Source organism: Anopheles coluzzii, chromosome 2 (genome assembly GCF_943734685.1).
Source record: "Anopheles coluzzii chromosome 2, AcolN3, whole genome shotgun sequence".
In the NCBI taxonomy this organism is placed as follows: domain Eukaryota; kingdom Metazoa; phylum Arthropoda; class Insecta; order Diptera; family Culicidae; genus Anopheles; species Anopheles coluzzii.
The window spans coordinates 3,147,670-3,169,156 of NC_064670.1; the positions used below are offsets into that span (position 1 = coordinate 3,147,670).

Genomic DNA, 21,487 nt, shown 5'->3' on the forward strand with positions numbered 1-21,487 from the left:
CTGTCCATTTTTGGTGACGGTCTGATTGGGTATGAGGGAAACGAATTTACGACCTACGCCCCAACGGAAAAGCTCTTTTACTATATAGAGCGAGACTTTACTTGCCTCAAGTTAATACGGTACAGATGATCCTTTCGTGTCCTTCTGCTTACTGATGATTTACTTCCGGTAGGTGTATTGTAAGACTCTGTCGTGTTTTATCACCATTTTTTTTTTAGATTTTCTAGGTTATTTGCTCCGTTTGTCCGAGATTGAACACACATCACATAAGCTCCAAACTGTCAAATAATCGTAACCTTGGAAACGTCGCACCAGCATGTCACTCAAACTGTTCTTCTTTTTCGCACCTTCTTCCACAGATCTTTCACGAACACTACCACTTCGAGCATAGCCGACTGCACAAGCGGTCGCTCAGTCCCTCCAAACCTCACCAGCAACGGCTGGAATCGGACCGGCGTGTTCGGTGGGCGAAACAGCAGCGGGCCAGATCGCGTCAAAAGCGCGACTTCCGACCGCTGACCAAATCGTACCAGCTGCCGATCCAGCTAAACGACCCGAAATGGCCCGAAATGTGGTACTTGGTAAGGTGTACCGCTGGCAAGGTTAAAGATGTCATCCCATATTAATGTGTTCAAAATTGACTCTCTTACAGAATCGCGGCAACGGGCTGGACATGAATGTGATTCCTGCGTGGAAGGAAGGCGTTACGGGGAAAGGGGTGGTGGTAACGATTCTGGACGACGGACTGGAATCGGATCATCCCGATCTGGAGCACAACTATGTGAGTGGCTGAGGCGTTTTAGTTTTATTTTATGATTTTCCTTCATTTTAGTTGAGCACTACGAGGCGATGCTGGAATTAAAATGCAAGCAAAGGCACTCGAAAGCGCGGCGATGCAACAGATTTCAAACACGGCAAAAACAGGCACATGAAACAAAAAGCTTAATATTATACAGGACCAACCCGTAATCATGTCCGGTGTACAAAAAGAGATCCAACAGGGTGTAAAAATTCCCACCTGTCACACCTGGTGGATGAAAAAGTTTTGTTGCCCTGTGGAGAGTTAGTTCAACTAGCCTTTTGGAACTGCTCTTTTTTTACTGATGTCATGGTCCGACTCCGGTACAAGCGCCTGGACCGAAACACCACCTTCGAGTTACCATCGGTGTGATGAGTTTTCACGCTCACGTGTGTTTCACTTGTTCCGTTTTCACCTCTGGGGAGTGCAAACAAATTTTTACCCTACACCGATGAACGCGCCGGGACTGGGGGCCCGGGCATGGACCGTCTGTTGTGGCGGGCTTGTACATGCATGCTTTGGCAGGTCAAAAGAATGGTTCTACATTTCATCCCTTTCGATGTTGGCTAGTGGTGGTGGGAGTCGTCCACCGTCGTTCACCCTTGCCGAAACGATGTAAGCTGTCGTGTGCAGAATTTTTAATTGCACTCGTCCTTTTTCCCCAGTGCAAGGGGAGAAGCTATCCTGCGTCGCCTCCCTGGCAGTTACTTTGGTGCCTTTTTCAGCGCAAATGCTACTGTTTGAACAGAACTTGAGCGCAGATCGGAGTGTGCAAGCACGGACGCATCGGCGAAGCGATGCACACTGCTTGATGTGTTTTCGTGCGCATGAATATTTATACTGTTCTTGACTTCCGAGAGGCCTTGTTTTGAATGATATCTTCAGAAAGTGAGGCCACTGTTTTTATCTGTCGTTATGTGATTTTCGATGTTCCGCTTGATTCTGCTAAAGATAGTTAATAGAAAACATGCGAAATGAACGTAAATTTAAAATGCTTTCTATGAGTTGTGCTTTAAATACTGCTTGGTTGAAACGATTTCGAGCCCCCGGAATTCCATTCCATTCCAGTTTGCCACAAAAATGAAGCACTAATAAATGTGTTCTACACTGCACAGTGTGCCCCTCGAATGGTGTGAACGCATAACGATTGCCCACTGGTGAATAAAATCCCCTGAAACAAGCATTGCCATCAAAATTAATCCTGTTTCATGCACGCGGACGGATGATGCAGCTTAAGTCAGGTTGCCAGCCCGGTTTGCTGCCCGTCCGGTTGACCACAACCTATTTTTTGCACCTGCCTTCGGAATGTCAACATCAAATCCTTTACAGTTGAGAGAACAATGCAAATATGTTAACGTATGCCGGGGGTGAAAACAGTGGCCCCAGGCGATGCGTGCCTTGCGAGCGGATAGTAGTTTTACATCAATAAAAACACATTCATAGCAGGTAGAGTCAACACTTTCGGGATTACAAGCAACCAGCCATGCATATGATGTTTGCTTGGTCGGTTGGTAAACACGGTCCGCACGTAAACGCTTTATGATGAACCGTGTTGTCTCTGCGACTCAATGAAGTTTAACTAAGAGAAGTAAAAAAACGTGTATGCTCAAATAACTATTTCTGAATGCTGAATGCATCGTATATAAGTTTGAATGTTTGAACGGTTCAAATAATCCTTTTTGTCTGCTCCTTCCCCCATGCACAGGATCCATACGCGTCGTACGATGTAAATAGCTCCGACAACGATCCGATGCCCCACTACGATCTAACCGACTCGAACCGGCACGGGACGCGGTGTGCCGGTGAGGTGGCAGCCACGGCGAACAATTCCAAATGTGCGGTCGGTATCGCGTACGGGGCGAAGGTCGGAGGTGTGCGAATGCTGGACGGTGACGTGACCGACATAGTGGAGGCGCGCTCACTGGGTCACAACTCCCAGCACATAGACATCTACAGTGCGTCCTGGGGTCCGGACGACGACGGCAAAACGGTGGACGGGCCGGGCGAGCTGGCGACGCGCGCCTTCATCGAGGGAGTGCGTAACGGGCGCGGCGGCAAGGGCTCAATTTTCATCTGGGCCTCGGGCAACGGTGGTCGCGAGCATGATAACTGCAACTGTGATGGCTACACCAACTCCATCTGGACGCTTTCGATATCGTCCACCTCCCAGGAGGGTCAGGTGCCTTGGTAAGTAGTGCTGTTGGGGAGGGAGCGCTGAGCTGTTGTGTGGCCTTAATGCCGCTTTCGCTCTGTGTAAATACACTGCAATCGCCTTCTGCGCCATGCTTATCGCGTTATTCTCGCCCGCTAGGTTCTCGGAAATGTGCAGCTCAACACTAGCGACAACGTACAGCAGCGGGAACACCAACGAAAAGCAGGTGATCACAACGGATCTCCACCATACGTGCACGTCGTCCCATACGGGCACGTCGGCATCGGCTCCACTGGCGGCCGGCATTGCGGCACTGGTGCTGGAAGCCAACCGTAATCTAACCTGGCGTGATCTACAGCATATCGGTAAGTCAAACAATCGCTCACATGCGCTTTGGTCGCATGAGCGAATTCCTTGCAAAATGAAATTTAGCACTGGCGAAAGGTTCGTTATCGTGCCACTGTCCCAGAAAACAGTCTCTCATTCGTTGCTTGTCCCGTCTTTTTTTTTTCGGGCTTTAATGTCCCTTTTTTCTAGTTGTCAGAACGGCAAAACCGGGCAACCTAATCGATCCGAACTGGTCGGTAAACGGTGTCGGTCGACGGGTGTCCCATTCGTTCGGATACGGCTTAATGGATGCAGCGGCTATGGTCCGTTTGGCACGCACCTGGAAAACCGTCCCGGAGCAGCAGGTCTGCGAAATCAACGCGCGCCATCTGGACAAGTAAGTTCGCCTCGCATGGCCTATAGCGTGGGCCCCTACACATGGGCCCGAAATTCTAACCGTACGCCTTTCCGGCCTTCTTTTGAAGCAACGTTTCGCTTCGTGTGCACCGAGGTTTTGCTTACACATTCACTCAACGTTACCGTCACATCTTTTTTTTTGTTTCCATCTACTATTTCGCTGCAGACAAATACCTCCCCGAACCAAAGTCACCCTGCAGCTGATCGTGGAGCACTGTATGGGCGTGAACTATCTCGAGCACGTACAGGCCAAAATCACCCTTACCTCGCAGCGGCGTGGCGACATCAAAATCTTCCTAACCTCGCCATCCGGTACGCGGGTCACCCTGCTGACGCCAAGGTAAGGAAGCACCTTCTCCCGTGCTGTGCTTTTTCGTGTTTCGTGACCGAGTCCAAATGGTTTGACTTTCATGTTTTTTCTCTCTCTCTCTCTTTCTTTTTTCCTGTCCTTCCACGACGGTGCCTATGCCATTTATCTGCATATTGGACTCGTTAGATCCCACGATTTGTCGCGGTCCGGGTTCAATCAGTGGCCGTTCATGTCGGTGCACACTTGGGGCGAGGCACCCCACGGTACCTGGCAGCTGGAGATTCATAATGAAGGTCGTTTGTTAGGTAAGTTTGGCTAGATTTAACGCACACGAACACGCTGTCGAGCCGAAACTGAATGAAGCTGGCTGTGCGATTTCAATCGTGTGGTCCAATCGTAAATTTAATCTAGACCGTCCATCTGTATTGGATGTAGTTGAACATTTGTCTGACGTATCTTTCCTACATGAGATATATCATCTCGTGTGGAATGTGGTTACATTTCTCATACATTAAATGTTGATTGATGCTCAACCCGATTTGAGAAGCTCATTATTATCTCATCGCAATGCGCCTGGGACGTTAGAATTAATTGGTTCTAACGAAGGTTGGCATTGAGAGAAAAGCTATTATCTGCTGCAGATTGACTACCACTTGCTTTAACTGATGTCACAATCATCTCAAGCGGATCGATACACACTTTCCGCCAGCACAAATGACTGAGCTATCCAAATGAGCCATTAATCATATACGAAATGTCTTATAAATTGGTTTCTCTAAATGACGTTCCACTGGCGGGTGCATCCAATTGCTCCGTCAGTCGCTTTGAATGAACACTCGGATATGAAAGCATTTCCGCTCACCGTCGCAAATACTCAAGCGTCAAATACGCCATTGATGCAGGATGTTAATGAGCCTAGGATCGATTTTAATTAAAACTAACATCGATTCGAGCTGCAAACAACGTGTCATCCCGTATTTAACGCACCGGTTCCAACGGTCTTGTTCTTTACCTATATCGATTCAATTTCTCCACACGCTGCGCCGGATGTTTCCTGTTTCAACGAACGCATCGTTACCCCTAGGATACTCGGTCATACGGGGCTGGTCGCTGGTACTGTACGGTACGAGCATTCCGCCGGATCCGAACGATCCACCGAATGTCTCGAGACCGTATTCAACCCCAACGCCCGCACTGCCACCGATCCTGCCCGCTGCCGGCTTCAACGGCTACACGGTCAGTGGAGGATCAAAGAATTACTACTCCTCATCGTCCTCTTCATCCGCTTCCTCTTCTTCATCGTCGTCGTCGGCTGGCATTGCTGGTGCGTCTTCTGCGTCCTCCTCGTCGGTTGCTTCGAAACCAAACCGTAAACAGCAGCAACAGCTACAATATCAGACGCAATACCATCAAACGGGTTCGTCGGTTTCAGTTCAATACGGAATGACACCGGCCTACAGTTCCGGCACTAGCAGCAGCAGCAGCAGCAACAACAACAGTGGCAACAGTAATCGTGGCAACAAAGGCAAGAGCAACAAAAACAAGTCCAACAAGAACTCCTCGAAAACCACAACCGCACGGCCTTCGTCGTCGTCGTCGTCGGCGGCAGTCAACCAACAGACCACGGTAAACATGTACCTCAACAATTATGGCGGCGGAAGCTCGAGCGCTGGGGGTAGAAAAAATTCTTCCTCCAAACAGAAACCACCGCCACCATTGCAAACTATTAATTATGGCAAGGGAGACAAATACCATGCGGCCACCTCCAACATACAGGATAAGCAGATCGCTATCAAGGCCCCGAAGCAGGTCAAACAGAATGGGTTCCCCTCAAAGTCAGTCTCATCATCCGGCTCATCATCTGGCGCTGCCGCTGCAGCATCCTCCTCCTCTTCCTTCTCGTCCTCCTCCTCGTCTTCCTCTTCCTCATCCACGTCCGGCGGGTCGGGACGTAAAACCACAACCACCACCGCAACAACGGCTGCCGGTGGCAGTGGCACATCAACAACGTTGTCATCTTCCTCGATCGCGCTGCAGAGTGTGACGCTGGGTGGTGGTGGTAGTGGCGGCAGTATGCCACCGGCCTTTCCACCCGGCCACGGTGGTGCGTCGACGGTTTCACTCGGCGGTACCACCGTAACCGCAAGCCCAACATACAACGACCGCTATCCGGCCGCATCCTCCATCAACGCGCGCATACCGAAGGTCTTTCAGCAGTACGACAAAATACAGCAATTTTATCCCGAGCTTCAGCCCTACTCTTCCATCCGCGACGAGCACGGCGATCTGGCTGGGGCGGGCGGACAGCAGCTTCCACCACCGCTGCCACCACCGGTAGTGAAGCTCAGCTCACCCAGCGCATCAGGCACCGGTAACAGTAACTTCCAGCAGTCGGGCAAGGGCACGGGAGCGATGACTTCCGGCACCAGATTACCGGCACCACCTGGCATTATGCTCGGATCGGCGGGTGGTGGTATCGCTACTACCGGAGGGGGCGGCACTACTTCACTCGGCAAACCATCGCGGGCAAAGATCTTTTTCCCCGATTCCGACATTATCGATGCGATACCGCGCAAAATATCGTCCAGCCTGCAGCCGATTCCACCGTCTTACGTGTCGTCACCGTACTACAGCCGAACGCAGAGCTCCTTCATTTCGTCCTCCAACGATCAAAAGCACGGAAAGGGTACTTATCAGTCGCTGTTCTCCTTTTCGAATCATGTGTTTTCCTTATGCTTGCCCATTTTCAGTTGTCCTTCGATTTTCTCTCTACTTATGATCATTTGTGCGACGTTTTGTGTATTTTTCCCCCCTTTTAGTAGAGTTGATTTTTATTTGAAAGTGTTTTAGTTTAGGAACACCTTAGTGTTTGTCGTTTCTTTCTGCAATGGTTTTAGTTTTCAGATTTGCTTTACTGAGAGGTGTGTGCACGTGTGTGTGCTCCAAGAGATCTTGATTTCAGCCTTCCTCTGAACGAGTTTATTAGCGCTAACGAGTACTTGCTTCCGTTCCCTTTCATTTGTGTACTGCCGCTGCCACCGCTCTTATGCATAATGAATTCCAATTTGTGTAACTCTCGAGAGTATTTGCGCTCCATGGTGACATTTTCGAAATAGGGCGTAAAAGTGTAAAAACTCCATTTTAACACATAATCTACTCTGGTGGTTCCTTTTTTTATATTTGGTGAGCGCCTGATACGAAGCATTGATTTATCGACAGCTTGGCGCCAACCGGTGGGAAATAAATCTACCCACTCACAAGCACGATACCCGCGGCCCAATCTTGCAAAAAGCAGGTAGGCGTGTGGGAGGGGTAGTATTGTTCTCCGTTAGCGCCAGAGCGCGCGCGTGCAAACGAATGTCCTCGCTCGCTCGCTGGTGATAACGTTAAGCCACCCAAGGGAAAACGATAAACTTTTTGACGGTTTCTCATCTACTGTTCTTGCTAAAACCGCTGGGAAATTTATTCAGCCACGTCATCGGGCGCGATCGGGCCCGGGGCAGTCTCCTCGACACTAACCACTGCCACTGGCGTTTTCGGGGCCTTCCGTTGGTGACAGAGGGGACAGGTGCGGTGTGATGTTGCCAACAGGTAAATAGGATCGTTGCATAAGAGCACGGTTTTGCACGCTGCCGGGGATAATACAAAGGCCACGGCGGAAACTGTTCGCTGGAGAAAACCCTCCTCGGCAGGCTTCCGCGATCGTTCGTTACAGCATCACTCTGGCTGGCCCGACCGAACCTCTTGGCGTAACGAATCTTTCGCCGCCCTGCCTTTACTTTAAGACTTGTGCTTCAATCCTTTGCGGTGTGTTTGGCTGTATGTTTGCGCGCGTTGACTGCATCTCTCCCGGGAGCAGGGAGGGAAAAGTTGTTTCCTCTCCCAAATCGTAACAACTGGTGAAACACATGGTGGTACGGCTTTTGGTTTGGATGCGAAACTTTTCACCCAGTCCTTAGAGTCTTTGGGAAGCACCAGCGGGCTCTGGCTTAAGGCTCAACTCATCGAGCTCTCTCTCTCTCCCTCTCTCTGTTTCTGGTGTGTGGGAAGGATAAGTTTTTCCTTGCTACTAGCACTCGCCAAGTTGAAGTAACTTCTCTGTTGACGCTAAAACACCACCGCGCACCGGTGAAACGTGGACCTAACGGGGGCATGTTCTCTAAATTGCTGGAGCGCCGAAGTTTTCCGGCTTGGCCTCTTAAATCGGTTTAAAGATTTTGTTTTCATTTGACCAGCAGGATGTGTGTGTGCAAGGTGTAAGTTTAACCTTGTGGAAAGCGAAATATGGCGCAATGCCTTTGCACCATGAAAATCGTAAACCAAACAACCTTACCTCGCCTATCGCCAGTACGACGATGCTTGACTCTCGAAATTCCACCCGAAAGACAAAGACACGGTCCACCACCACGTGCTGCTGCTGGAAGGTGATAACTCGTGCCACTGCCATGTGGAACGTCGCACTTTCATTGCTCGCCGTTGCTCGAAAGTGTAGTACGATAAAGTTTTGCCCACACGCGCGCCGTCCCCTTTCCTTGTACAGTACATGTCACACACACAGCAGACAGCACTTTCAGTAAGCCCATGTCGGCGGGTGTATGTCTCTCCTCCACCGAAAGATCATGTCACCTTCTTCTCGTTCGGTTTCTTTCTCCCGAATGTTGGCACATTCCTGTGTACGTACGCTCCCGCCCGAACGACATAAGTCCTTGTCGTTGGTGTGATTTCTTGCCCGGGCAAAGATTTCGCATATTTTCACAAGACATTAACTAAATTAACTAATTATGGTGTGCTTAGAAGATACTTTCCAACCACTGAGATGCGGGCAGGAGACAGGGCCAGGACGTTTTCTATCGGCATTTTTATTTCCCGATAGCAGACGGCATGCACCCACCCAGCTACTTGGTTGGCACCTGGTTCTGTGCAGTCGTAAATTTTGAAAACTTTTCGTGTCAGTTCGTGACGCTTTTACGTGCACTGTGGGGCTGTTTTTTTTTGTTTTTTTTTCATCGTATCCACATGTTTGGTAATAAAAGAATACTTGGGGAGTTCATTTAGAGGGTAGATTATCAGCTTAAGTTTTAATTGGTGAATTACGAAAAGTTTTACAATCACCAAATCTATTATTAAACGAGCTTTCTATCGTTTATTGAGCCCATGGTTAGAATCAGACAGGTAGATATTACATTTTGTTTGGTTAAAATTATAATACTTTAGTGTTTGTTCTCAATTGTTTGCTTCCTTCTTATTGTTTTTTTAATGGAAAGTGTCGTTTAATTGAATTTTTGCCCTTATGTTTTTCTCTCTCTCTGAAATTATGTGTAAACAATTAATTAACGTTCTACTTTTCGTTCATCCGCACACTCACGCAGCACAAATTACGCAATGGGATCTTATATTCTACGGCACGGAAACGCCCGCCCAGCCGAACGATCCGGTCCGGTTCGGTAAGCCAGGTTACGACAGTAACTTTGGCGGTGAAATGGAACACAATGCGCTGGAATTTGACAGTGGCGTAACGAGCGATCAGTGGCGAGATATGCAGCAGGTAAGCAGGGGAATCAGATGGTGGGCGCCCCGGGGGCCCATTTTATTCCATCCAATTAAACTTTAAAAAACATTGTTTCACCTGACATGTTGTTTTGTTTTTTTTTTTCTTTTTTTTGCTTTCCTTGCTGTCGCAGATCGGCGAGGGACACAGCGAGGTGCAGCGAACCTCATCGAACGACGTGACGACGGTATCCTGCGCACGGTTTGATGCCGCCAGCTGCATAGGTTTGTCCTTGCTTGTAATGTTCATATCACAGTTTTACTCCGACAGACAAGTAAGCTCAATCGGTAGTAGGTAATCGTTATCGCGTTTGTCGCGCGCAGCAATCGACCACAACAGCAAACAGAAATGGCAATTTTACAGCAAATCAGCGGGCATAGAGGAGGCATGAGCAGCGCATGTGAGTGATTGTGAAGCGGAAAACAAAAGAACGCCCCAAACGTAGAGTAAAACAAATGCAACAAATGTAATCCGTAATCGGCCAATCGCGGTACAAAAGGAATGATCCGCAAACGTGGGCAGCTCCGTGTGGCATGCCGAGAAGCAATGTGTGGCGCGTGTTGCGTCCATAATTCGGCAATTAGTAGCGAGACTAGCAGCGAGAAACATGCCAACAAGTGAGACAGCAATTGTGAATTAGCTAATCCAAACGAGCTCTCGAGGGCGGTTGCAAAGGAAGAGTCGCAGATGCGTTAATTATCCCTACTACCAAACACGAGTCAAAATTTGTGCTGCTCGCATTGCTAACAGCAGAAGCAGCGGCAGCAACAGCAGGTTCCCCCGTTTGGAAAATACACTCTGTTGTTCGAGTTTTCCGTCTGATTGAAGCCAAAGTTTTGCTTTGTTGCTTAGCCGCTCGTGAGAGTTGGTGTGAGTGTGTGTATGTGGAGGGCAATATATTATACCCTTGCCAATACACACACACATACACCCACAAACACACAAGCACATTATGCTCTTTTTTAATCCAGTAGCGAGAGAATCACCCGTTCCATACTCTTTAACATTGTTAGTAAATATATAATTTGTAAAATACTATTCTTATGAAAGTTCGCTATCCCAAACCACACGGTTATTGCAAAACAAAAACCAATGTGTCTAAAGGTAAAAATATCAAAATGGTAGTTGTAGCGGGGTATATACGTTAGTTTTAAATTAGAACATTTTTTTTCGAAATGAATATATTTTACATCCATGGGTCAGGTTAGTTTCGTAAAGCAAACGTTTTGAAATTATGCGTTCGATATGTTGTATGCTACCGTGCTCCATCGAACATGTTTTTTTTGTGTGTGCATCCTTTGGAGCTCTTTAGTTCTTTTATACATCACACACATACACATACACACATACACCATCGCATCATCGTCAAGTACCGTGCGTCTCCATTGTCGGGTTCATTATCGTATGCATGTTTGTTAAGGTATATTGGTGAAGTAAACACAACGAGTAAAACTCATGTTTATTTGAGGTTCATATCATGTAGCACAGCCCTTAAATGGTTTTTTGTTAATTTATTCATTTTTCTGGAGTGGAGTCGATAATTTCAATTCTTACGAATTGACTTTTAACATCGTCCATCTGATCTGAGATGCAATGTATCCCCTTTTCGCACAACGATACGCTCAGGTGATCGAGCAAGATAAGCATTCTTCTGGAGGTTCCGAACATTGAGCTATCTTTCGGACTCGTTCGAATTAGTGGGGCGGGAAGCAGCAGCTTTATTGGTAAATGGTTGAGTGAAATTCCGACCACCTCCGTATACTAACCGCATACTCCTAACAGCTCTTTTCTGCCCCTTTTGCGCCACTACTACTCTGTTCCGTTTAAGCCCAATTTCCGAAAAGCTCCCGCCCTGGGCCTTGCTCTTATGCAGTGCGGATAGCAGCGTCTTTGCCGGCAGCGCAACGGATGCAAAATTGGCACACCCGAACGACAACATTATTATGCTCACTGTCTTTCCTTCTCTGTCTCTCTCTCTCTCTCTCTTCTCAACACCACCCTACTCAATATGCAAACAGGGTCAACCAGAGCACGATCCCGCTTGGATCCGGTCGTCAGTAGCGCACTGCCAGCTAAGCCGCAACCCCCGGTGCACGGGGTCGGTTAGCAGCCCGGCACTGATCCAGTTTGCTGAACTCAATTTGCATACCTCCTTCTAGTCGGCGGCGTTCGGTGCGGATTACTATCGAGCTTTTTGCTTTCCACCGGCCGCCAAGCACACAATGCCGCCGTGGTTTCGTCTCCGGAAAGGGGCGTGTTCCCGGCCACACCCACCCGGGCAGCCCGAATGTGTCGACTTGGGTATCGGAAAAATGGCGATACACAGAAACCACGATTATTCCTAATACATGCCACCACCCGGCAAAGTGTCTTTCGCCGTTCGATCGGTATCGGTGTGCGAAACGAGCGCGCCATACTCGATGAATAGTTTGACATGTGGTGGGGAGGGCAAGAACAACAACTGCTCTTGTTTTAATAAACTCTCTGCGCCACCACTAAACGTGCCAAATCAAAACGTATTCAAGAGAGTAAGTTCCCTTTTGACTCGTTTGAGGTACGCGCACCGCCCCCAGAACGATAAGGCTCGTTTGTCGGTTCGCTTACGGATGGGATCTATGGTGAAGCGACTTTTCGGATTTTTCTTCCCTTTCGCTATACATAGACACACACACACGGTACTGGCAAATCTGCTGAAAAGCAAATGAAGAAAATGGTGTCAGTGGGATAGCATTTGCCTCATTAAAATTCATTTCTCATTGTGAATGTGTCTCGGGTTAGCGGATGATCCGTACAGCAAACGGTCACCACCACCACCGTAAAGGGGTGTAGGGCTGTGTAGAGAGATGCTTTTTTTCCAAAAACAGCGAAGAACTGCAACAGCGATAGAACAGGAAAAACGGGAGCCTTAAAAGGCCATTTGTAATCAAGCTGCTGGGGGACAAAGATTGTTCCACGTCCAATAAGAGACTTTCCGGGTACGCGAGTCCTCTTCCGATAGAGCAAACACCGACTGAAATGGAACTAACAATCTTTCGGCTCTCATTTGTTTGAACTGTTTCACTGTCACTAGCTTTTTAGACACACACAACGCTACCAAACATGCAATGCAATGCTTTTCAGTGAAACGACCAATCCTCCCCCAAAAAAAAAAGAAAGAATTGAAAACTGCCACCAAAGCGAATGTATTATTAATTCGGGAGCGATGGTGTAGGGACAGCCTTTTCCTCCTTCCCCTACCCCCGAGTAAGGCGATTGTTTTCTGATTGCAATTGTGCTCTGTAATGAAGGCGCGAGCAAGCTTCGGATCGCTTGCTCGCATCGGCTCCGGTGGTTCATTTTTGCCGGTTCGATCGATTGCATATATTGATCGTTTACTTTTCCCGCTGCTCGGTTGTCGGGGAGGTTGTGCAGCTGCCACGAGTAAATTGATCTCTTAGCAGATTTCCGTCCAAACGACAGACAGACAAGAGGGTAACAGAGAATAGCCAAGAGAGGGGGAGGGAAGCGAAGGAATGTCGGTTGATGATGGAGAACGAGAAGCGAATAACGAAAATATCCAGATCCACCGGATCGTTCACGACTGCAAAGTCGACTGCTATCTCGGGTGCTATGAATCGTTACTGTGTTGAGTATATTGACTGGCGGATTCCCTGACACCAGCGCCAGCATCTAGCAAACGCCTCACGATGTCGTCCTCCGTTGCCTTCGCAAAAGGGTAGGATGTGAAATTGATTTTTGCCAGAATGTAGCCAAGTGCCGGAGCACTTGTCTGTGTGCTGCTCCTCTGTGCACTGTGTAGAGATTGTAGCGTCGGTTTGATGTCTACTGTACGGTTATCGGTTTTTCATTTCACCTTCAATGGTTCCATTACAAGCACATGTGAAAGAGTTTGATAATAGCGTTTGTTTGAATACTTATTACACATACTGCGAACGTTATTGTCTCACGTTTGCTGTAGTGACTCGTTTGTGTTGGTGGTTTCGGTTCTTTTGCGTAAATCATCTGTTAAAAGACCTGAGTTTCGGCTGTTTTCATAATAACGACGCTGGCGACCCAATCAAAACACTGAAAATTGTCCAATTAAGCGCATAATGCATTCGTTTTCCAATTCCATACACAATTGGCGTTGCGCTTTGCGAGGAACGTAAATTGTAATCAAGGTTTGAAGGGGCAGCTAATTGTATTTGCGTATTGGCGATAGCGTAACAAAATTAGACGCAATAATAAACAGTCCCAAAACAGGTCCGGCCGTGGTACATCATCATCAGCACAAAAAACAACAAGAGTACTGCGTACTGCTGCTTCGCGTGCCTTCGGGCGTCAATATTGTTATGCAAGCGCGTGGATCGTTGGCCAGTGTCAGCGCTTTCGAATCCCATCAACCCTCGAGCCACAAGGCCATCCACGGGTCCGTCCGGTTGGGTGGGTGATTGGTTGGTGTCGGACGTGCCTCATTATCGATTCGCAAGGATTTTCCACCCTCGATGGTGTGATGGCTTGGTTTTGTGTAGTACCCGCCAAGGACATCATCGCCCTGGTGTCATCTCACGCCTTAACTACTTCCGCACGGTGACCTTCATCGAGTGCTAAATTACTACCTCCCCAACGACCGGCTCGGCGAGAGCATCCTTAATGTGGGTGATGATGTTAAAACCACCCACCAACCCCGACCCACTGCGGGAAGGAAATCGATTGTCCATCATAATTTGTTATTGTATGCGTGCCGGGAGACCACCGTTTTGAAATTGATAGGGTGAGGCTATAGAGAGTTCCCTTTTCTTTTGGGGGTATCGCTTCTTAAAAGCACTTCCGCGGTTGCTTTCCGGAACTGTTGTTATTGTTGACAAGGGAGCGATTAGCATGGTTTTAATAAGATATTATTCAAACGAGTTATCTCTCTGTTGGCCACCGTGCAGCTGGATCATTTCGGTGGTGGTAACCAACGAAAGTTTGGGGTCTTCTTTCTTCATGATTGAGTGTATTTTCTGGGATCCGATAAAACCCTCTTTCCTTATCCCTTTATTCTACCCTTTTTCTTTATGGATGAATAATATAGGCCAATCCATCTTGCGAAGGTCTCCAATTGAACGGTGATCGATGGCAGAAAGTTTAGTTCTTCGTGGTATATACATTCCCTTTAAAGGTGGGAATATGTTCTTCTTACTAAACCAATCGTATTAGTTGTGTGGTGCCACACTTGCATCTCCGCGTGCAGTAAGTGTAGTAAGTCTGCACCGTCCGACGCCCACAGACACCCTCCCCCCTATCAGGGGGTGAGTGCCAATAAAAGCCAATTCCTCTGACAAATTAATGACAGAGACCAATTTATAGTTGCGAATCAGGGCGAAATCCTCCGTCGCCATGTGTCGCCGGCAGGGCGCGAACAATGTGTCTGGTTTGATTTGGAACCGTTTTGGCGTATAAACATAAATAACGCCACCAGCGCAGATCGATCATCGTGCTCCGGAAGGGTGAGATGGAGAGCAGTATGGGAGTCGCATTGGAAAGCAGAGAGCAGCAGCGCGTCAGTGGGAATGAAAATTAAAACAACATGGGCAAAGCCATCGCCCCTTTAGCATCGCACTCCGAAGCGGAGAAACAATCGAACGGCGGAAAACATGAAACGTTGCAATTTCGTTGGTAGCTTATGGCAATAAAATGGCATCCGGAATGGCAAAAAAGCAGAACAGTGTAGCGGCTCGCGTGGTGTAGCGCCTCGTGCTTTTCGCATTCTATGCGGCAATTTGGCTAGACACTGTGCGCTGTGCAGAGCTGCTGTCCATTAAATCCGCACTATCTGCTGCTGGCTCGCTCTGTCCTTTTTCTCCTTCGCGTTTGAAGCAAGTCGAAAGAGTCGGGCTTAATTTATTCCTGTTTCAAGCTTTTAATCTCAAACAATCAGACCCACTCTCTCCTCCATTATGCAAATGTCAAGCGATGGTTCTAAAAGACAGACCACCCCTTCCGGGCTGGCTGGGCACCCCCTTACCCTTTAAAAGACCCGTGAAAGAGTCAAACGGGGCCGCCGTTTTTTTTTGGTTGGTTGTGTTTGTCCTCTGACCAGCGATGACTACGGCGACAAGGACGAGTCTCGTTATTAGTCGCCCGTTTGGGGGGATTTTTTTTCTCTCCCCGACACAAAAGCCGACCAAGTGGGAAAGTGCTGCGGAGGACAAATATGCCAATGAGCAACCTCGGAGCAATAATACTCGGCGAAATGGAAAGTTTGAGATAAAATGGAATAAGCAGCAGCTTCCAGGAGGTTAAGCGTGCAAGGGTCACAGTAAAGTCGTGGCATCAAAAGCACTCAACTAGAAAGCAGTTGCCATTGTCGGTGTGTTACTTCTTCGGGAATGATTATTCTGCTTTATGCCATTATCAAACGATCTACGATTGTGTTTGATTCTGCAGCTTTCAATCAAAATGTACGCTTAGAAATTGAGGAAAAATTGCCGACAATTTGAATGCTTTTCTTTCAAAATCTACACTCATCAAAATACGACACCGAAGAACAAATGGAAGACTGCTGGGTAGGGAGCGATTTATGATTAGCGATCAAATAACCGTTTATCGTGCGCCCGTGACACCCATAAATCTAAGGAGATTAATATTTGAAACTGAAATTTGAAATCTTTCGCCTTGAAGCTGCCATCAAGCCCGCAATGATGGGACGCTTAAGCGCTGTGGATAGACGGGAGGAGAGCAGCTGGTCATTTACCGTAATAGGCATGCTTTTGTTAAAGTGTAAACGATAATGAATCCCGAACAGTCGGAGGAAATGCGGAACCCTCTTCTTCGTGCCAAATACGAACGTTCAACATGCACAACATAATCATTCGCGTAAATCGCTTTAGCATCGATCATCGATCGCGCGGCGCCGCCTCTGTCTTGGAGGGAAGTTTGATAGATTTGTGTTAAAAAGACAACCACCGCACTTTCAAAGTTATCGTACGCTTTCCTAATATCATCATATCGCTTGTGCTCCGCTAGAAGAGGGGTTCATCTGGTTTCGTAATTATTACTTTTTACTCACATATCGTTCGGCTTTGCAGCAACAAAGTGTAATCAAACACATTTCATCCTTCAAAATCCAAAAAAAAGGCAAGCATTTCCATACACAAAACCTCATACATATCGTGCTTCTTCTGAACTTATCTGTGTTCATTTTTACATTTCATCGCATTTCGTGCTTAACTTTTAGTCGCGTTTCGCGCTTCACTATGGTGGCAATGAAGTACTTTACGTTTTTGTCCGAGAGCTCGTACTTAGAAACATGCGCTATGAAGGGAGCTCAAAAATGCTCACCAAACAAACGAAGCTGGTAAACATCCAAATCCATCGGTGCCCGGATGGATTGTGCGGCGCTTCAACAACAAAGAGATAATTAAATATACTGCCAAAGGATTGCTAGGAACGAAACAGCAGAATGTGCCCGCCCGAATGGTGAAAGGTGAAAGCGTGTAGTGTAGCCAAATAGTCGTGAAAGTAGCCAATTTTTCACCCAACCTTACCATTGCTGTACATTTCCAACCATCATGAGACAAACAATGATTTCACCTTGGTCATCTACGGCAGACGTGTTGTTCATCACTACTAAAACTCATCGCCAAACCAGAAATTAATGATATTCTCGAACACGCGTGCGTACTGTGTAGGTAAAGGAAGGAAGAAACTGATGCGACGGATAAAATAATATAAATCTTTTTAGGTTTATATTGAAGTAAATTGGTAAATTTAAAGATGATACAGCTGTTGGTGTAAATTAAACCACAAAAGTCCGTCGAAAAAAGGGAAAGGGAACACATCTACAGCAAAGTGTAACGACAGGCTAGGCGGCTCCATCCTCTCCGTATCATACGACAGTTGAAATTGAAACCAATTCGCGCCGCATAAACCACTTTTTGTATCATCCAGCAGTAACGATAAGGGGTTGAGCGTGTGTGTGTGCTCGATCGAGCCCAAGCTCCCTCATCAGACGCAGCAGCCATGGCAGAGAGATAAACATGTGATCATTTCGAGAAGGTTTAGAAACATTACGAACAAAACACACACACACGCGCTGCTCTCTGGCGCTGGCAGCAGTTTAAAAGTACACACAGTAAAAAGGTAGTTAAACAAAAAAAAAAGGAAAATCCCGCAGCTTCGTACATAGCGAAAAATGCAAACACATGATGCGACGCAAAACGTTAGAATTTAATTAGGAACCAACCAAACGAAGGCTAGGAAGAGACTAACAAATTGTGAACTTTTTAAAACGAAATTAGGCAATGATGAAAATTAAAGCGCAAACCGATAAAAATTCCAAACGATAAAAGAAGATTCCGAAAAAAGGAATCGTTATTCGCGGATGCCTATTAACGGAATCGTTCAAATAAACGCACTCACAGGCACAGACAATGTAGTACGTTGAAATCGCATAAAATGGCCACAAGTTGCGGGCAGAATGGGTGGGTTAGATGACTGCAAAAGTAAAAGAATTAAAAAAAACACACACACACACACACAATTAACTCTAAATTCAAATCTAGATAGGTGTAAAACGCGAAGCAAACGTCTAAAGGCGCAAAACATTTCTACTTTTAAGACTTAAGATCCTACACTGGTTCGTAAAAGTGGAGGAATGTAATGGTTTTCTTTGTAATGCGCTACTTCATACGCCGATGATGTGCGGAAGTCGCGCATAAAGCATGAAGGAGCCTGTTGTTTTTTGGGAGAAGAGTGGCTCAAAACGGACAAAAGGAGCAGTACAGTACGAGGGTGGCTTCCCCATCCATGATGTCCATGGTGCAAAAGTAATGATTTAAAAACACGCAAACACAAACACAAAGCAAAACACATAAAACTATAAAATTAGAACAACAAGCGCAGCACAGACGGTGCTGCGTTTCTCGGTGCGCAGAAGAGAGTTTGAACGCAAAAGATACGGCAAACGTAACGAAGAAGAAACAAAAATGTGTGTAGATGGTTCGATGGATAGCGAAACAAACAAAACAAAAAAAAAAAAACAATACAAAACAGAACGAAACAACAACTATTAAAAGAAAAAGGAAAATAAATTATTGCGAACGAATAATTCGCAAATGATACAAAATTAACGCGAAAGCGAACACAAGCGAACACAATGAATGAATGACGAGAGAACACACTGCTAGCAGGAAGGAGCGCAACCACACGGAGAACAACAGGCCACACGCAGGCGCGCGGTTCTGTCGTGCGGGGGAATTTTTTTCGCTTTTTCACAGGCCCGAGATTAGGAAATGGCGTTATCTCGAGTAGGACGATAAGCGCCAGAACAGAAGGAGATGCGATGCCGCCACACACACACACACTCTGGGGCACGTCAAAAACGCTGCGGACGAATTCAATCTGCAAACAAAAGGTTACGTTCCTCACATCCGTTTACTATCTACTCTCTTATGTCGTTATTCTATGCTACTATGTATGGGAATGTAGTGTGTAGAAGCTTGTTTTGTTATTATACTATTATCTTATCTGGTACGATTAAGATTTTGTTTCCTCCCAACATCCATTTACCATCTGTACCTTTCGTTGTGTTGTACCTGTTTTGTGTATGTATAACCGGAATGCAACTACGTTACATAGCTTTAACACACATCACACACACACAAACATCGGACTAAACAGCAAAAGCAACAAAAAATGTTATAAATAATGGTTAAGAAACTTTAAAAGGTGGAAAAGAACACGAAGATAAAAACGATACACACACCAACAAAAACTGAACATAAACGCACAAACAAATACATTCACTCACTATGTTAAACCAAATTGATTAAGTGTGAGTTTTACTCTGTACTCTGGTTTGTTTGAGTTTGTTAAGATTTGTTTAATTTTCTTTGTTTCTCCCTCTTTTTGTTACTTTACTTTATTTATTGATTGAACCTTACTTGTCTTCTGAGTTTCATTAACATTTAAGTTAAGATGTATTTTATCGTTATCGTTTAAGTGAGTTTGTGGGATACATTATTTAATCATTTAACACTTTACTTAGCTCTATTTACATTTCCTTACATTCCTAAGCATGTGTTTTATTTATAGTTAACATTTAGTTATCCATTTTTTATCAATTTTACCTTTGCTATGTTGTGAGACATACCGTGAGACATACTAAACTTTGCTGCATGCTTTTGTAATTTGGCGTTTTAGCTTGTTTCAAACTATTAAGGCTTAGTTTTCTAACGGTGGTTTGCATTACTTTCATGCATATAGTTTTGTAAAATATATTCCTCTCACACTCTTAAGAACGAGTATAGTTTCTGCATGTACAGCTACCCTTTAGTTAATACTCTGGGGGTTCATCATTACCTTCAAAACACGACACAACCCTGTTGCCCAGTTGCTAACGCGCTTCTCTCTCTCTCTCTCTCTCGTTTCCCATCTCTCTCCTCCCCTACAGAATGCAAATCAACCGCGTACCACTACAAAGGCCGCTGCTATATTCAATGTCCCCCGGGGACGTACCCGTCGGCACCGCTTGCATCGGAAGCGAACGGCACAGCAGCATCCCACCGAGCGGACATCGATGAAATAGCGATCAACGGTCAACGGCCACTGTCACCGTCATCGTTGCGGCGTCGTCGTCGTCGCCAAGAGCAACATGTGGTCGCGGCGGCGTTGATGAACGGTGCTTCTTCTGCTGAAGCATCCCAACGGTCAGTGGCACACACCACCAACCCAGTGGGCTCGCCCCAGTGTCTCCAGTGCCATACGACCTGCCTGAAGTGTACCGGACCGCAAGCGACCGACTGTCTCGAATGTCAGGCCGCCTTCCGCTTCCAGCCAATTGCATCCGGTGGCGAAAGTCGCATTTGTGTGTCAATCAACGACAAGCGCCCGGGCCAACCGTTGCCGGTGGCCGGCCCGAACAATGGCAGCGCAGGTCGAGTGAAAGCACCCGACCCGAACAATACCGAGCACCCGCCACCAGGCACCGCATCGTCCTCCGGGTTGGCCCCCATCTACGGCTACCTTCCGCCGGTGGTGTTTCTCGCCGGGGTGCTTTTGGTCGCGTTCGTGGCAATTTACGTGCTGTGGGTGCACTGCTTCCACGGTTCGCCCGGCATTGGCGAGATGTCCGGGCCGGGGCACCTGGCATTCGTCGGTGACGGGGGCGACGGTGGCACGGGCAGTGGACTGACCAGCATTCGGTACGACCGGGTGCACACCAATGAGCAGGAGGAGGAGGACGAGGAGGAGGAGTACGAGATGTACGGGGACGATGAAAGTGCAAGCAGCGGGGACGATGAGGGCGATCTGTTGCCCGTTTCCACCACACAAACAGTCGCCCCAACGGCCAGCAAGCGATAAAGAGTAGTGTGCGCCACACACACACACACATTCTGGAAGTAATAACAATAGTCATGTATGTAGTGCAAATGTCGCTAACAAGTGTTAAACGAGTGAATCAGTGAAGTTGTGGTGGGCAGCTCAGGAAATCAGGAGAGTGTATTTCCTTTTTATATTCCTTTTGTTTTATTTTAAAGAAGACGTGACGGAAGCAATAAAAGTGATCCAACTATCTTATGAATAGGACACGTGCCTGAAGCTTTAGAGGGAATGAAAAGAAGTTGAGAAAAGAAAACGCGCGCGTTGGTTACCACAGCCACAGTATTCGAAGTTGGTAAAGGCTCGAAGTATTCGTTAGTGTCGCTAGAATTACACTAAGCATTTTAGGAAGCAAATAGCTTAATTTACATGAATGGTAGAGGTAAGTGGAGAGTTTAATTTCTATTTGTGCTATGGATTTGATACGTTTGACATGGATTTGATTTGAATTGCTCCACTCTTTGATACTACGAGTATCATTCGCTATTTTTTGCCCCAATACCACGCACAACATTCATGCTCATGTTCAAAAGAAAAAAAAATACGCAATAACGCTTTATTCAGCCGATTTGGCGACTACATCATAGC

At 46.8% G+C, this 21,487-nt stretch overlaps 1 protein-coding gene across 2 annotated transcripts in view; it reads left to right on the forward strand.

Annotated features, from left to right (window-relative positions):
- Positions 1-21,101, forward strand: part of LOC120951245 (furin-like protease 1, isoforms 1/1-X/2) — a 141,211-nt gene extending 120,110 nt beyond the window's left edge. For both annotated transcript variants that reach the window (XM_040369839.2, XM_040369838.2), the window contains 11 exons: positions 360-581; positions 653-781; positions 2,505-2,986; positions 3,111-3,316; positions 3,489-3,675; positions 3,862-4,035; positions 4,192-4,310; positions 5,090-6,691; positions 9,375-9,550; positions 9,687-9,777; positions 19,971-21,101. In XM_040369839.2, the coding sequence (XP_040225773.2) occupies positions 360-581; positions 653-781; positions 2,505-2,986; positions 3,111-3,316; positions 3,489-3,675; positions 3,862-4,035; positions 4,192-4,310; positions 5,090-6,691; positions 9,375-9,550; positions 9,687-9,777; positions 19,971-20,881 (4,299 nt within the window). In that variant the 3' untranslated portion in view covers positions 20,882-21,101. The remainder of the gene's footprint in view (positions 1-359; positions 582-652; positions 782-2,504; positions 2,987-3,110; positions 3,317-3,488; positions 3,676-3,861; positions 4,036-4,191; positions 4,311-5,089; positions 6,692-9,374; positions 9,551-9,686; positions 9,778-19,970) is intronic.
- Positions 21,102-21,487: the final 386 nt, after the last annotated feature.